This window comes from Microtus ochrogaster, unplaced genomic scaffold (genome assembly GCF_000317375.1).
Source record: "Microtus ochrogaster isolate Prairie Vole_2 unplaced genomic scaffold, MicOch1.0 UNK15, whole genome shotgun sequence".
NCBI classification, from domain to species: Eukaryota; Metazoa; Chordata; class Mammalia; order Rodentia; family Cricetidae; genus Microtus; species Microtus ochrogaster.
The window spans coordinates 3,723,780-3,741,556 of record NW_004949113.1 but is presented as its reverse complement, the minus strand read 5'-3'; the positions used below and the strand labels follow the sequence as shown (position 1 = coordinate 3,741,556).

At 48.4% G+C, this 17,777-nt stretch overlaps 1 protein-coding gene across 3 annotated transcripts in view; it reads right to left on the bottom strand.

Annotated features, from left to right (window-relative positions):
- Positions 1-7,891: 7,891 nt before the first annotated feature.
- CUNH16orf78 (chromosome unknown C16orf78 homolog) overlaps positions 7,892-17,777 on the bottom strand; it is a 32,329-nt gene continuing 22,443 nt past the window's right edge. For all 3 annotated transcript variants that reach the window (XM_013353713.2, XM_026789206.1, XM_013353712.2), the window contains exons 4-6: positions 15,552-15,587; positions 11,803-12,052; positions 7,892-8,973 (exon numbers count right to left, since the gene is read on the bottom strand). In XM_013353713.2, coding sequence (XP_013209167.1) covers positions 8,826-8,973; positions 11,803-12,052; positions 15,552-15,587 — 434 coding nt within the window. In that variant the 3' untranslated portion in view covers positions 7,892-8,825. The remainder of the gene's footprint in view (positions 8,974-11,802; positions 12,053-15,551; positions 15,588-17,777) is intronic.

Below are 17,777 nucleotides of genomic sequence, written 5' to 3'. Positions count from 1 at the left end.
CTCCTCGGGGTAGCTGCTAGCCTGTGTTTCCTCCCTGAACAGCATTCTTGACATCACCTTGCTCTCGCCAGGAGTCCAAAGGTGTGGTCCCAACTTCTGCTGTGTAGCTCCTCACCTCCTTGTCCCTTTTCCTACAGTGCCACTCTAACAGCTGGTGGCTCCTGATAGGTGCCTACAACTCCGGATCTGCAAACAGCATGATGTTATATCCTTTCTTGTTGACTAGACCTGAGCTGTGTGACAAACAGGACATCACAGACATGGTGGTGGTGGTGGTGACTTCTGAGGTGAGCTTTAGGGACTCTTTTTTTTTTTTAACCTGCTCCTCATGGACTGCTTAGCCTGAGGAAGGCTTTTATTTTGAAGTTTATGCAGTAAAGGGGACCGTGTGGAGAGTTATCCCGAACCAGCCCCAGCCAGCCTTGAGACCTGGGCATGGTGGATGAAGATGCTCCCACACAGTGGACAGTGGTCACTCTGGGACAACTAATGAACTTCGAAACTGACAGAGTTGGAGCTCCCATTTAACTGCTTCTGAGACTGCTCCAGTGCTCAGGCACACTGTGGAAGGCTAAGGGCTTCTCATTGCTCAAGGGCTGTGACACCTAGCCTCAGACAGCTGAGGAGCTCCTCAGTGCTCTGTGGGGGTTTCCCTTCTTCCAGCATGTGGCCCTTCTGGAGCCAACAGTGGAGGCTCCAGAAACTCTCCCTGAAACCTGTGTTGATTCTGGAAATTACTTGACATCTAACATAAATACATATATACATACACACATATACACACATATATGCACATACATACACATATACTTACACACATGCACATCCATGCACTTATACTCACATCACATATACAATACACATAATGTACACACACATACATGCACACATACACATACACACATATCTACATGCATGCACACACATTTATACATTTACCTACAGGCATACACACATATACATAAATTCACACACCTGCAAACATACACACAAATGCACAATAGGCATATATGCGCATACGTATATACACACACATTCACACAAACATTACAGACATACACACATATGCACATGTATATTTACACACGCATTTACACACATATTCATATACACATACATACACCCCGAGCATGTATGTGCTCATTCAGAACCAAAGGAAGATGTGGAATGCCTTCCTCTCTTGCTCTCTCTTTCACTCTCTCAAGAACGGGATTCTTGCTGAACCTGAGCTCCCCATTTCAAGTAGGTTGAGCAGCCAGCCAGCTCACAGGCTCCACCTGTCTCTGCCTGTCATCTTTGGGGCTGCAGGCACCCTATGCTTGGCTTTTTAACATGGGTGCCGGGAATTCAAACTCTGCTTCTCATGCTTGCCTCAGCCATGGCTCTCGCCCACTGAGCCTTCTTCGGAGCCCCAGACTTTCCTCTTTTGCCAAAGTCAGGTATGCCACTGCCACCATTTTCTTCAGATCATTTGCAGTCACAACACCCATCAAAGCCACTGGCACCGGGAACATCGTCTTTCGGTAGCATCAGTATGCTGGATAAATTAACCGTCCAGAAGTGTGACCGATATCAGGAATATCTGTTGCCATTTTAATTTGTGTTTTGTTCACAGCCTTGGAAAAGAATTTAAAAGCTGCGAATTCATGGTGCTCAGGTCTCTGAATCTCTCTCCCACCTCCCCCAGGACAGCAGCTTCATGCTGGCTTAACCATAGCCACAGAAAGTTGCTGTCCCAGGCAGGGAACGGAAAGCATGCACACACAAGAGGCCCAGAGTCCAGAAGGTGGGCTCCTTGAGGCATACTCTGGCTGAGGGGCAGGCAGAATCATGGAGAGGGACTAGTAGCAGGGTGGCTGGAAGGTGCTGTCTTTGTTGCTGGGAAGAGTGGCCTCCCCAGGAGGCAATGTCACAGCCATGGGGAATCTTGGAGCAATTCTCCAGACAGTTCTGGATGGAGACTGGAAGGATTTGGTAGTCCCTTGGGACTAGTGCCAGATGGGGCTCCTGATGAGCCTTGGCCTCAAGGATGTGAGGAGTATTATATCCAGGTCACACGGATGTCCCACTGTCCAGTAAGACCGATTATGAAACCAGTTGCCCCATCATTGATTTAGACAAGGGTGCCCCCCACTTTCCTTGCCCTGAAGAGTGGCAGAATGCTCAGAGCTGCTAATGCGTCAGCCCAGGGCGGTGGAGTTTGGTTTTGATCTGTTGTGTCCATTACACTGCATCGCAGTCTATGAACCCTGCCTGACACAGCAGATGTTTAGAAACTGTGAGTCCCTCACGGCACAGCAGAAACACAATCATCTCCTGGGTGATCCGTGCCCTCCTAGAGGGGCATCCTCAGAATTCTGCTCACAGCAGCCCTGGACTGGAACTCACTCACCTGTCCTCCCTTTCTCATTCCCTCCCTCCTTCCTTCCTCCCCCACTCCCCTCTTCATTCTGGCCATTCTAAGGCATCCATGCATGTAATTTATTGTAAGCAGTGTGTGTGCATGCGTGTGTGTGCGCGCGCGTGTGTGTGTGTGCGCGTGTGTGTATGGGGAGTGACTAGCATGTCACATTTCATATTTCACATCTCCTGTAATCCACCACATTTAGTCATCCATATGATGCCAGGTATGGGTGCTCTCTAGGACCCTGCAGATCCCATGTGTACTGGGGTGAGTATCTGTGAATAAATCTGAATAGACTTTTGGGTTTTACACTCAGGCTGGGGTCATCTGCTTTTCCCAGAGGGTGGGCTCTATCTTAGAATGTGTGCTCTGCTGCCACAAGGCATTGAGGGTCCCTCCTTTGGTGACAGTAACTCTAGTATCCTCCTGTAGTCTCATTGTCCCCTTAAATTCTGTCTAGTTGACATACATGCATACCACCTTGTTTTAAAATACGTTTCTTTAAAATCCTACTTTGGGGGAAGAATCACAGCCTCAGGGAAGTAATATACCCATGGGGCCTTAGCTGGGTAGTGAATAGTTGCGTGTGTGCCACTCTGAGCTCAGGCTAGAATGTCCGGTCATCTTTGCATGAGTCCTGTGGCTCTGCCAGCAACTGAGCGGATGCCTAAGGGTGCCTCCAGAAGAGCATCTTGCGCTGGGATTGAGCGCCACCTGGTGGCCTCTAGAGAGAAAATTCTTGGGAAGGAAAGAAGGCGGGTAGGGAGACTGCCTTCAGGCTTTTGTTTTTCTCTTCTTTATCTCCTTTTCCTCCTTTCTTCTTTCTTTCTCTTTCTTCTTCCTTTCTTTCTTCTTTTTCTCTTCTTTCTTTTTTCTTCCTTCCTCCCTTCTTTCTTCCTTTTCTTCTCTCTCTCCCTTTTTCCTTCCTTCCTTCTTTCCTTCCTTCCTTCCTCCCTCCCTCCCTTCCTCTCTTTTCATTTTTATTCATTCATCTATTTATTTTACATCCCACCTGCAGCTTCTCCCCATTCCCTCCCTTTCCCCTTAAATTCCCTCCTCTTCTCTCTCCAGCCCAGGAAAGGGTACGTACGTCTCCTGCGAGTATCAATAAAACATGGCAAATCAAGTTGCAGTAAGACTAAGCACATCCCCATATATCAAGGCTGGACAAGGAGACCCAGTATGGGAAGTAGGGTCCTAAAAGCCAGTTAAAGAGTCAGAGACAGCCCCTGTTCCCATAAGAGGACCAAACTACACAACTGTAACATATACGCAGAGTGCCTAGGTCAGTCCCATGGAGGCTCCCTGGTTGTCAGTTCAGTCTCTGTGAACCCTATGAGCCTAGGATAGTTGATTCTGTGAGTTAGTTGATTCCTGTGGTGTCCTTGACCCCTTTGGCTCCACACTCCTTTCTCCTCCTCCTCTGCAGGATTCCCAAACTTCGGCTAATGTTTAGCTATGGGTCTCTGCATCTGCCTCCATCAGTTGCTGGATGATGCCTCTCTGATAACAGCTGGGCCAGGCACCAGTCTGATCACAGGCGATGGCCAGTTCAAGCTACTTATCCACTATTGTTAGGAGTCTGTGCTTGGGTCCTCCATAGAGGCCTTTTTTTCTAGAGGTGAAAGCAGAACTTTGTTATCAGAAGACTGAACATAAATATTTTACATACACTTTTCTCTCGTGTGTTTGAGGCAGGGCCTAGCTGTATAGCCCAGACTGCCTTAGACTCACAATTCTCCTGCTTTGGTCACCTGACTGCTGGGATGGCAGATGTTCACCTCCATCCCTGGCTTAACTATGGTGTGTGTGTGTGTTCATGTCAGCGTGGTAGGGCACGGCCCAGCATGAGTGTGGAGGTCGGAGGAAAACCTGGGTTTTCATCTTCCATGCTGTTTGAACAGGGTATCTGTTATTGGTCACACCAGGCTAACCAGTCTGAGGGCTTCTGGGGATTTTTCAGTCTTCAGGTCAGGAGTCCTGGGATGACAGATGTGTTGCTGCATCTAGGTTCCACAGGGTGCTGGGGATTTGAACTCAGGTCCTCGTGTAAGCATGGCAAGCACTTTACTCACTGAGCCATCCCTCCTACCCAAGTGCACTTTAAAGCTTGGCACACTTGTACAGAAGGCGGAAACTCCCCTGTAACATCCCATCGAGAGGTCATAGTCTCCCATCCTGCATCCCACAGGACAACTCCGCCCTGGCTTCTAACACTAAGTTGCTGGCTGAAGGCTGTGTTAATGGGAATCAAGGTACAGTCCCTTGAGTTCTGATACTTCGACATGATGCTGTTGATACGTTTGACCTGGTCAGTTTTTACATGGGTTCTGGTTTCCCTATGGTAGAGATTGTGTGAATGGACCCCAGGTCTTGTGGCGATGGGTCCCAGACCTGATTCCAGCCTTTGGTTATACCAAACAAGGCTGCTACGAACAGCTAGCATGCTTCTTGTGCCCACGTGGGTATGTGTGCTGATGTGCACCAATAGGAAACGCTGGACCATGGGGTCGTTCCGTGCAGCTGAGAGTATTCAAGGCTTTGCATGAGAGTTCTGGTTGCTCCATACAGCCCTCTGGCAATTGTCACTGTCATCTGTGGTCATCCTGTTAGCTGTGCAATGGCATTTCATCTGCAGATATTGTGTATTTGTGCCATATCATTCATATATGACAGGGAGAATTTGGGGGAGTTTATTAGCCACTTAACTACCGTCTTGTGAAATGCCTACATGCTAGCTAAACTTTTGACGGTTTCCGGTTTGGCGATCCTGTTCTTGATGTATACATGGAGTCGGATCATCTGGAGACTTGGAGACTGTCAGTGTGTCAGACACTCATCTCCCACTTGGAGCAGTCACACTGATGTCCTCGAGTAGAGTTTTTCATTTTAATACTTCATTCAGTTATGGGACTTTTTGTGTCCTGAGGTTTTCTCCCCCATTCTCCAAGGTCAGGGAGGGCTTGGTAAGTTTGTTTTCAAAGCAGCCGCCACCTGCACCCATCTGGAATTGAATATTGCTTATGATGAGGCCGAGGGTCGATGCATTTTCCATATGGATATTGAAGCGGCTGCCCGATCTGCTGGGAAGGTCAGTCTGGCTTCTGGTGTGCCGTGTCACCATGGACATGATAGAGCGAATCTGTTTCTGATGTGTGTGTCTGCTTCTGGGGAGAGTGGCGTAACTGTACCGGCTGCAGGAAATTCCAGAGTTTATGAGGCCTCAGAAAACCTGGTGCACTGTGGGTGATGTTGTCTGAGCCCAGCCTGGGCCTGGCTGGGGCATATCCCTTTTTCTGTGCTGACTGTACTGTGAGCTTGGACTTACTGTGGGCTCTTAGGCCAGGTTATCAGGAAACTAATTTGTGCTGTGGGTTCCTTCCTGGAAAGCCGCTGGCCTCACAGAGCACCCACGGAGACTCCTTAGTTGTAGGTGGAACCATTCTGAGCTGAGCCCCAAGGGAATGGCTGCTTTGCTATCTAGGTGTGTCTGGGTCTGGGAGATGGCTCCCCATTGCCCTGAAGAGGATGCAGAGGCACAGAGTCCCCTGGGGATGTGGCTCATCGCAGCAGGAGTTGGACTCAGCCTCCCACTGTCATACTAGTGAAAACTTCATGGAGATTCTCAAGTCCAGGAACAGGGAGGGACCTGGGGGCTTGAAGAATCCTCCTGAGACCTGGTTCAGGGTGGGCACACAGAGTGAGGAACAGTGGGGTGATTCTGCCACATGGGGCTACCAGCTTGGGAGAGACAGTGTGCCTGAGAGGGTCAGGTCAGAGAGGATGGTGGGGCGTGGGCTCCAGTGAGAACTCTGCCAGGATTTTGGGGGGATCTTGAGGGACTTCTGCCTGCAGCTCCCTGAAAGATCTGCTGGAATCCTGAAACACCTCCTTGTTTGAAAACAGGGCCTTCCTAAGATTGGCAGGTTGAGATGGGATAATTCTGTGAGCCCTAATGGTTAAGACCTGAGAGAAACACGGAGAAGCATAGCCACATCGGTGCCTTGATTTTGGGCCGCCAGCACTCAGAGCTCTGCAACAGGAAGTCTGTGAGCAGGGCTGGTCAGTGCCCCTGCCTGCTGTGCCCTGCCCTCCCCACATTTCCTGTTTGGTTCCTTGCTGAGCATGGAAGTCACGCTGTAGGGGCTGAGGGTGACTCCAAGCAACTCCAGCTCTGGCCTTCTCTTTCTCTCCCTCAGGAAATCTGTGAACCAGGGTGACAACAGTGTATCCGGAGATCTATCCCTTATGCTCATGCTCAAGGGTGACACAGTGTATCCGGAGATCTATCCCTTATGCTCCTGCCCAGTCAAGTGACAGATTATTCCAGCCTTGCCTCATTTGCTCCAACACTATTACCCTGGTTTAATTTTTCCTGGTTAATCACAGCAATGGCTGGTTTCTGACACTGACCCAGGCAGGTCCTTTGCAAACGCTACTTTATGATTCTTTCCTTTGATGGATCCGGGCTAGTCTCAACCTGTGCATCTGAGCTAACCTTGGCACTTGCCAGCACGAGCTGGAATGCAACGTAATTAAGTCCTAATCCTGACCCACGTCCTCAGGGCCTTGCCACCTATTAGAACACAGACACTCCAGCAACACAAGCCCAGGCTTGTCTGTCAGGGCAGAGAATAGCCATCCTGGACAGGACTGCCCAACACCAGCCAGCCCTAGCTGACCCACTAATTGAGCATGACACAGGCAGACAGCCTAGGTCTGCTAAGGCCACTGGCAGCACCACTGCTTAGCGGGCCTGTAGGCTTGTGGAAAGTGAGAGCTCTAAACTGTGTTTAGGGGTGATTTGTTACACAGCCATAGCTCACCGATATAATGTCTCAGCTAACTTCCAGATGTTCCTTTCCACATCTTCAGATATGAGAGCCTGGCCCTTGTCACTGCAGATGCTAGGCTGTCTCTGTAGTTCCTGGGAGTGTAGCACTCCTGGATTTCTGGTGATGAGCATCCCAAGTCTTCCCTCCCACCGAGTTCAAATTTTACAGAGGTAAGAGCATGTCTGCTCCCACTCACATCATGTCCTCAGCCTTCTACCAGATCAGCACACAGCTGGTGCACACCGGACGGTTGCAGAACAAGGCTAGTATTTCTTTGCTCTGTTCTTGCTGTTCGTGTCATCTCTACCCAGACTTAACTGCCTTCCATATTATCCTGGCCTCTGAGCTTTTGCCTGCTCTGTTCTCTCTGCCTGCCCTTCCCTCTCTCATACAGATCTGGACATTCTTGTTTCTCAATAAAAGTAGCTTCCAGCCAGGTGGTGGTGGCTCATGTCTTTAATCCCAGCACTCAAGAGACAGAGGTACGCGGATCTCTGTTAGCTAAGGACAGCCTGGTCTACTACGCGGATCTCTGTTAGCTAAGGACAGCCTGGTCTACAAAGCCAGGACTGCTGCACAAAGAACCCTGTCTCGAAAACCAAACAATGCCCCCCCCCCAAAAAGAAAGAAAGAAAGAAAGAAAGAAAGAAAGAAAGAAAGAAAGAAACAAAAGTAGCTTCCGCAACCAGGAAGCCTTTTCTCTGTAGCTCTTTAAGATCTCCTATCCAGGGATCTGACTCCATTTTGTACCCAGAGCTGCCCACCAGCTCATGGGACTAAAAGCCCCAGGGGTGGCATAAGGGATCCCAAACATCCTCTTGGGATTACCTACCCTCTACACTTCCCCGAGAGTGAGGATTCACTAGCTTTCCCCCTGGGGACTTTGTGTTGCACACAGGTCCCAGGGCATGTGGGACAGAGCTTTAGGACAAGCTGATCTGGTTCCATCAGTGGGTCCTGGGGTCTTAGTAGATTGCAAGAGGAATCCAGCAAGCTTTGTAGTACAGCTGGTGGGGAAAGGACGACTAACAAATACAATTGGTGTGACCATGAAGTCAGTCCTTACAAGAGAGGACTTCAGCCACCAGCCTCGGGCTTACACGAGGGCCAGTTCCCCACACAGCTGTGCCCTTCATAGGGCAGTGGCTTGTACGCCAGGCAGCTGTTCAGCTTTTTCTCCTCTCCCAAGTTCTCTAGGGACTTGAGGCCCTGTTTCCTTGCTCAAGAAGCATTTTCTCCTAAGAAGCAGTTAAAAAAAAAAAACAACAAAAAACCTTTGTACTCCCCCTCTCCCCATTATGGTGTTTTAGATAGTGCCTCATGCAGCTCCAAGCTGGCCTGGAGCTTTAACTCTTGATCCCCCTGCCTCCGCCTGTGAAGGAATAAGGGCAAATGCCACTGCACCCAGCAAGCTTTCTCTAGGGGGCTCTCTTCCCATTACTCCTTGTCTGCTGCAAGGTGGAGCCGAGGACAAAGTTGACACCAGCTAGTGATGATGCTCTTGACTTGTTGGCCTGGTGCGGTTTAGAGAGAAGCTAGTCGGTGGCGGGGCTGATGGGGTGAGGCTCCGGTGGTGGGCAGTGCGGTTAGAGCGCCGTGCTCAAGCGATGGTCGAATATCTTCTTGGAGTCTATCTCGGACTCCACCATGTGTGGGTGGATGTCCACGTCCATCCCTGCGTCTTTGCACAGCTTGATCAAGGTCTTGATGTTGTTCTTGGACAAACGCAGGTACCTTCAAGAGAAGGTAGGAAGAGGTGACAAGGAGCCGTGGGACCCGACTTTCACTAGAAATGGGTTGGCTTGGGGCTGGGTGTAGTGGCGTACACCTTTAATCCCAGCACTCAGGAGGCAGAGGCTGGTGGATCTCTGAGCTTGAGGCCAGCCTGGTCTACAGAGTGAGTTTTGGGACAGAAAGAGTAACATGGTGAGACCCTGTCTCAAGAAAGGGTGGGGGTACGGGTTGACTTTGGGCAGCAAGAGACCTTGGCCTGGCTCCCTGTGTGTGTCCCTGATAGAAGGGCAGCCCGCAGGTGGCAGAGGTGGCAGGAGCTCGTGGTACTGTAACTCTTGGGACTCAACCTGCCAGGCATCACCCTGGTTATCTCCAGAGAAAACAGGCTAATGTTCATTGGTTCAAGCACTACACTCAGCATGTGGTCCATGGAAGTCAAGGAAGCTCTGCCGTGGAAAGACAGGTGTTTATTTGGGGAATGAGGTCGTTCGTTCATCAACAGAGTGACAGTCAGGTAAAGAATGGGCCACCCCGTTTGGAAGACACAATTAAAATGGCACCAGGAAGAAAGTCCATGGCTAACGTGGGGTGTGGGTGCGTGTTAGTTTGGGTGGGATGTGGTATGATCACTGCTGCAGGCAGGGGATCTCAGTCAAGGCTGGGGGCCTCGAGCATGCGTACACAGAGCTGCATGAACAGGCATGCATGCCTTCCTCTGATACGCACGCAGTTAAACAAGACCATTGATTTAAAATGCGTTCTAAAGCCTCGTAATCCTAACTTCTGCTGAGAAGTGAAATTGATCCCATCTGTGTTGTGGGATCCAGATAGAGCTCCTGGTTCCACTGTCAACCTTGACCTCAGGGCCAACTTCATATTTAATCATTTATCTATCTATCTATGTCGAGACAGGATCTCATTATGTAGCTCAGGCAGCCTCAAACACACAATCCTCCTGCCTCAACTCCTGAGTGCTGGGATAATGGTGTGTGCTAATCTGCTGACTTCTTGGTACCAGTTTTAGTAGAAGGGGGATGCTACCAGCCACCTGCTGGCTGGTTATGGGTGACAGAGAGGCATTGTCTTGCCATTAACAGGCTTTCTGCTTTGCCTGTGCTTGGGTTCTGTCCCTGGACTGCCTTTGCTTGTGGCCTCAGTTCCCTGGACCCCAGGGCAGCCTGCCGGGGAGGTATGGGTGGGCTGGCGTGTGACGTCCTTAAGACCCCACTGCACCATCTCACCCTTGTGTTAGATGTCTCCCCAATGACTTTATAGATGTCACCTGCCCCAGTGCTCCTGACCTCTGCGGGAAAGAACTCCCACTGTGGAGCTAGGGCCAATTAGAGCCACATCATGACTTGTCCCTGCAAGGAGGGCGGTCTCAGGTGTTGCCTCTCACTGACTCCATCCCTGCTCCATCTCTTAGTCTCCAGGAGCAACGGGCAGCACACACCTGAGCCGTGTGGCTGGTCTTTCACCCAAGATGGTTCCATTGCTGCCAGCTTGTCGAGGGTGGCCCTGTTATCCTGTTGTCTCAATTCCTCCTCAGCTAAAGTTTTTTTAACTTTGCCTGTTATGCCAGTTAAGGATGACACCGGCCGTGGGTGTTTGTGGAGGACAGACCTGGTGATACGGTATGGATGGAGAGCAAGCAAGAGAGAGGTGAGGCTGTGTGGGAGAGCTTTGCCTAGCTCGTGAAAGGCCCCGGGTCCTATTCCAGCAGTGGAGAAGGAAGGGGGAATACAGAAACCAAACAGTCTGTGGCCATCTTGGGACTCTAAATCCCTAACATAGCAGAAAGTCCCTGGAGACAGTGACACTATGAGAAATGTCCCCTGTAGGCCTTCCAGTGGATGGCACTGTTTGGAGAGGTTTATGAGGGAGGGGCCTCAGTGGAGGAAGTGTGTCATTGGGGGCGGGCTCTGAGACCTTAAAGCCTCACCCGACATCTAGTGTGTACCCTGCTTCTTGCTCGCGTTTGAAGGTATGAGCTCTCGACTTCTTATTCCTGACACCAGGCCTGCTGCTACTACTTGCCGATGGGCCTTCCTGTCATGACAGACTCTCATCCCTCTGGAACCATAAACCCAAATAACCTCCTTCTCACATAGGTTGCCTTGGTGGTGGCATTTACCAGAGCAGCAGAAGAGCAACCAGTACAGATACTGTCACTCAGATTCAGCAGAGTGAAGGGACTCAGGGTTTTAGTCTTGTGGCAATCCTTTGGCAGCTAGAGTCAGGTAGGGACGAGCTGGTTCCCTCCGAGTTGAGCAGGAACTCAGGACCGCGAGGGGTACACCCATATACTGAGACAATGGGGATGTTCTATCGGGAATTCACCAAGGCAAGCTGGCCTGGGTCTGAAGAAGCATGGGATAAAACCGGACTTGCTGAACATAGCGGACAATGAGGACTACTGAGAACTCAAGAACAATGGCAATGGGTTTTTGATCCTACTGCACACACTGGCTTTGGGGGAGCCTAGGCAGTTTGGATGCTCAACTTACTAAACCTGGATGGAGGTGGGCGGTCCTTGGACTTCCCACAGGTCAGGGAACCCTGATTACTCTCCAAGCTGATGAGGGAGAGGGACTTGATGGGGGAGGGGGAGGGAAATGGGAGGAGGTGGCGGGGAGAAGGCAGAAAGCCTTAATAAATAAATAAATTAAAAAAAAATGCGTTCACACACTGCTGACTTAGGCCCGCCCCCTCCATGTCTCAGTGGGTGTCTATCGCCTGATGTCCTAGGCCTGCCCTCGCCATGGTCAAGCATACATGCATTCACACGCTGCTCTTCTCAGCCTGCCCATGCACCCCAGTGGCGCTCACCGGCAGCTCAGCACCTCCTCTGGCTTCAGCATCTTAGCTGTCTCGATCTTGGGCTCTGTGCCCTTCTCCATGAGGCTCTTCAGCTTGCGATCGTAGTTGTCGGGAGCCTTGCTTGGCCAGTCTCTCATCAGGCCTGACCTCCGAGTGCCAAACATAGTTTCCTGGAGTATAGGATCTATGGAGCTTTGTCTACGGAATGGGTTGACCCGAGTGTTGGTTTCTAGGGCTATGACATCCTTGATGTCTAAGTCTGAAATAGGAAGATGCCGCCAGGGGGTTAGATTCTGGGAGAGATGAGAGTTGGGCAGGGTTGGGTCGTGGTAGTGGGAAGGAGGGGGCCAGAAGAATGAATGGGCTCCTTGTAGCTGCTCTGAGACCTTGGCACAAGCTCCTGCAGGGCTGCACCTAATCCTAGTTCATCCTCCGCTCTCCCAGCCTTCCTGTCCGCCTTCCATCTTGCCCCTTGCTTTCATTCTTTTCTGTCCTCCCTCTCCAGAGGAGGTTTATCCAATGTGAATTAACCGGGAAGGGGAAGAAGTCAGAAGAGGTGAGTGTTGTTGGGTCACACAGCGTGGCGTGTCAGGCAGAGGAACAGGGTATAGCTGCATAGATCTAGGGAAGTGGGAATGTCTGACATGACCCAAACACGAAGCTAAAGCTGGGGCGCCTCCGCTGTTCCTTGTTGGAGTCTGTGTGGTTTACAGAACCCTCAGATGGCACACCGTCTCCTCAGCCCATTTCTAATCCGTGCGATCGATGCAGAGAGAATTCTATTGCTTCAAAAATACAGTGTCAATTAGAATGTCCTGAGTTTTGCAAATATTTTGGAAAAATCAAAATATCTTTCATTATCTGTATTCTTTTTGTACATAAAAAATTATGTATTCTTGGCACACTACATTTGACAGTCTAAAACAGTTAAGGGACATCCCATTTTGGTTCACGCTTTGATTAAAATGACTTTAGCTTCCTATCACTATGAATGAGATTGGCCAGTTTCTTTTATTTTATAATTATTCTTTTTTTGCTTTATGGTTTTTTGAAACAAGGTTCCTCTATGCATTCCTGGCTGTCCTAGAACTCACTCTGTAGACCAGGCTGGCCTCGAACTCACAGAGATCTACCTGCCTCTGCCTCCTGAGTGCTGGGATTAAAGGCATGTGCTACCACTGCCCAGTTTATTTTATAATTTTTATTGATAAGGTTGCTTCATTTTATGTATGACATTTTCATTTATTGATAACCTTTTGTGGCTTCTCTCTTACTTGGTTTGCAGTAAGTGCTGCCCCGCAGGGTCCATTGCCCACCTGATGCAGCCTGCCCAGTCAATCAACGGAGGGCTACTTCAGACAGGATGTATTTTCATGGGTTAGGTGTATTTGCGAGTATTTTTTTTTAAGTATTTCTTGCATCTATATTACTGTAAGTTTGGTGTAGTGACTTTTTGGTATAATGTTACTATAGAGTTATGATGGTTTGTTAGGTTGACACAGAAATGTCCGGGTCCTCAGTGCACGAGCGGCAGTGGGTTATTGGCCCTTTACAGGCCAATTACAACCTGTATCATACAGGCTGCAACCTTTATAACTTGGCAGATACAATAAGTAAGTAAGTAAATAAATAAATAAAACAAACTTGCAAATAGACTTAGTATGTGGGCACATGAGTTTCTTTTCCACAGGACTCAGGTTTGTTCGTGACACTTCGTGTCACTTGTAACTTGCTTTTCATGGCGATTCTCATGTCCCTACTTGTGCAAGGTTTGTTTTATGTAGTCTCTCTGTGAATGCGTTTTGCTTTGCCCAGAGGTTTTGGAATGAAATAGGCTTGTTTTCATTAGTTATTCAAGAGGTGGGTAATTTTTTTAAAATGCATTTCTTTTCTATTTTTGTCAAGACGAGGTTTCTCTGTGTAACAGCCCTGGCTGTCCTAGAACTCACTCTGTAAACCAGGCTGGCCTCAAACTCACAGAGATCTGCTTGACTCTGCCTCTTGCATGCTGGGATTAAGGGAATGCTCCACTATGCCCAGCTTTGTTATGAATTTCTTTGTTTCCAATTTTTTTTTTTAAAGTTGAAGGGTATCTTTTTAACTTTATTTCTTGTGATTGCTTTTGGATAAAATAGATGTTTCTAAAATCCTATGCTTTAGGGATCTGGGAGTTGACTCAGGGTTTTAAGCCCCATATTGCTCTTTCAGAGGACCCAAGTTCAGTTCCCAGCACCCCTCACAACCATCTGTAACTCCAGCTTCAGGGATCTCCTTCTGACCTCTGAAGACAAGCATGTGCAAAACCACACTCAGGTATATGTGCTTATGTATAGCTTGAAAAAAATAAAAACAAATCTTTAAAATAAAATCTTTATGCACTGGGAAAACTTTTTTGTTGTGAAGCTTATAGGTGGTGTTGACAAATATTGGCAATGTAAGATCTATGCGGTTTAAATGTGAGTCTATATCATCTGCAACTGCATGACTGCATTCGTTAAAGCACTTCCTGTTAGAGCTCTTTATTTTGAAAGAGGAATGCTTACGATTTCCTAAGTACTCATATTTTAGAAAAAAATTATTTTATGTGTATGAGTAAACACTGTCAGTCCACTGTGTGTGCACCTGATGCCCAAGGATGCCAGCAGAGGGCGCCAGATCCCCTGGAACTGGTGTTCTGAGCCACCACATGGGTGCTGGGGACCAAACCCCACTCCTCTGCCAGAACAGCCAGGGAGGACTCTTCACCACGTCCCATACTATATTTTAAAGGGTTCTCTTGAAGTTTTCTATGTCTGCTTTCCCTATTTAGTTGCCCTTTCTGGTGCCCATGGCTGTGGGAGGTTCTTATGTATTCTTTAACATGTAAGAATATCTATTGCTACTTTCCTGTGCCTCTTTCTTTTTTTTAAAAAAATTATTTATTTATTTATTTATTTATTTATTTATTTATTTATTATGTATGCAATGTTCTGCCAGCATGTATCCTTGCAGGCCAAAAGGGGGCACCATATCTCATTACAGATGGTTGTGAGTCACCATGTAGTTGCTGGGAATTGAACTCAGGACCTCTGGAAGAACAGTCGGTGCTCTTAACCTCTGAGCCATCCAGCCCATTCTTGTGCCTCTTTCTACCTCGTTCTACCCCATCTCATTTGCATTTCCTTGTTATTTCCACCTTAGCCCTTGTTCTCAAGTTTTAAGTCATCTGGTTTAAAGGATGCACCTGAATTTTGCCTTTTAAATCTGCTGCTGGTAGATTTGCTTTCTTTGGTGGCATCTCCTGCAGACATGTCTGTGCATCTAACACATCTTCAAACTTTCAGATGCCATCCAGTCACCCTGATGTGATGCTGGTGTGTTTGGGACAGGTTTAGGAGCTGTGGAATCTAAAGGATTCCAGCACAGCTTCCAATATCATGCCAGGTTGATTTTTTCCCATTTACAAGTAAACTTCTCTGTAGGCTTTCGTGTTTTCACTGACACAGTTCAGGAATTATACCAGCATGTGCTTATGGGAAATGGGTCCAGATTCCCTGCGAGGGGCAATGGACTTGCCTCAGATGGGGATGTAGAACTTAGAACACTTCATGCCCCATATGGTGCTCTGGCCTGTGGCTGGTCCCTGACAGGGTGGCTGGCTTGGGAGATCTCAGAAGTGTCTGTCTATGCATGGTGGGGTTGGTGCTATACTCTGAGGGGCCATGGTCTTAGTGTCCTCTTTGAAACTCAGAGATCTTAGAGAAAGAACATATACTTTCCTACATTCTCTGATCCTCTTCTTGATCCAGATGTGCCTACGGTGCAAAGAACAGCAACAGTATTAAAGGTTATGGCAATTCAAGGGCTTTCTGGGGGATTACGCTAGCTTCATAACCATATCATATACATTCAGCCAGTGAGTGAGTAGGTTAAAGGTCATGCACCCAAGACCCCCCCCCCCCATCTAATGCACGGTGAGCCCAGGATGTTGGTACCTTTTCCTGGAAGCCTGTCCTGACCATTCTGAATAATATGGTCCCTGCTTCTGGTACATAATGGAACAGATAACTTAGATTTTCCCCAGACCACATTTGGGACTGCAGAGATGACTGTCTGTCCATGCAGACAAAGGGTGCATGTGTGCAGCCAGTGTTCTTAGTCTCTCCCATTGGAGTGCACCCTTGGCCTAAAGCCACAGAATACACACAGGCACTGGTGATTGGCCATTCAGACTTCTCCAGGTCTTTGTCATGGAATATGTCCCATGCTTTCCTAGAATCTTTCACTGGCCTCTCTCCAGGGTGACCATTCTAAAACTCAAATACAACTCAGTAGTCCCCTTCTTAAGGCACCCCATAGGCTCACCATTGTATTTCTTTCTTTTTTTAGTCCATACATTTTTCTTTGCAAATGTTCATTGCAATGAGTCATTGGTCTTGTCTGAGGCCTCTGACTTCTGTTACACTATCAATACTGGTCCTCACTGGGACTCCGCTTGGATATCCTGTTGCTGCCCAGTGTCGTGGAGATCCTGTGACATTGGATCTGCAGGACTGACCCCTTCACATGCTCCAGCAGTTCATAGATGGGGTGGATGTTAGGGTAGGCCAACTCAGCCCTGAATCTGGACCTGGGTGGCAGCTGAATTGGTCAGTTCACCAGCTCTCCTGTATTCTCCCTCCAGCACTGCCCCAGCTAGTGCACCCGATAGCAAGGTTGCCATTGTATTTCAAGCAGGCTTAAATTCTGGAAAAGTCAACTGAGACTTTTGCCAAGAGTCGGATAATAGAAAGTGAATGTTTGACTTCCAACACAATTAGAAATCTGGGCATTGTAAGAATTGGCAGCATTAAGACAGCGAGACAGGAGAGGAACCAAAAGTGCTAAGTCCCGTGACTGCCCCAGGTGGCGGCAGGTCCATCCTTCCAGGATAATAGGAGTGGGCCACGTAGGGGAACCCGGATAGTGACAGGAGATGTTTCCACAGACTGCAGCAGAGTGTGGGAAAGCCCCTCAGCTCAGTGCCGATCAGCCATTGTGGTGAAGGAAGGGACATGGTGATAGAAACGGTAGATCAGAACCGGGTAGTGGTGGTACATTCCTTTAATCCCAGCACTTGTAGGGCAGAAGGAGGTGGATCTCTGTGAGTTCAAGGCCAGTCTGATCTACAGAGCTAGCTCTAGGACAGAGCTACACAGAGAAACCCTATTTTGAAAAACAGAAACAAAAAAAGAAATAGTAGATCATGAAAAGACTATATCTACATTTAGGAGAGGTAGTCTCATGTAGCCCAGGCTGGTCTTTCTCATGTAGCCCAGGCTGGTCTTTCTCATGTAGCCCAGGCTGGTCTTTCTCATGTAGCCCAGGCTGGTCTTGATGCTATATAGAAGAGGGTGACCTTGAATTCCTGACCTTCCTACCTCCACCTCCTAAGTGGTGGGATTACAGAGGTGTGAGGTCAGGCTTGGTTCTATGTGGTGGTGCTGGGGACTGAACTTAAGACACTGTGCATGTTAGGCAAGCACTCTACCTGTTGAGCAGCATCCCCAGTCTAGAAATATCTATTTAAATGTACCATTGTGCTCACCAAGGAAGGCCTGAGCATGCTAGGGGAGATACAGAAGACTCACAGTGATCCAGATTGAACTTCTAGAGATGAAAATATCAGTGTTTGAAATGAAAAATATATGAGATTAATAGAAGTCAGAATTCTGGATTTATGCAAAGGAATGAACTCTTGGAATGCAGGAGAATGCATGCCTTGTTTAAATGTATTAAGAACAGAACAGAACAAAAAACCAAACCAAAAAACAAAGCCCCAAATCCCAACGATGCATTGTGGGTTTGTAAGACAAGGAGAATTCTGGTGCTGGCAGACAACATGGGGGCAGTAGGGGCAGCACAGGAAGTGTGTTCTTGTAGGTTCCTTTGTGCTGCCAGGAGGAGAACATGGCTGTGAGAAGTCAAGCGCATGTTCAGGCAAGACTCTATCACTGCCACAGTAC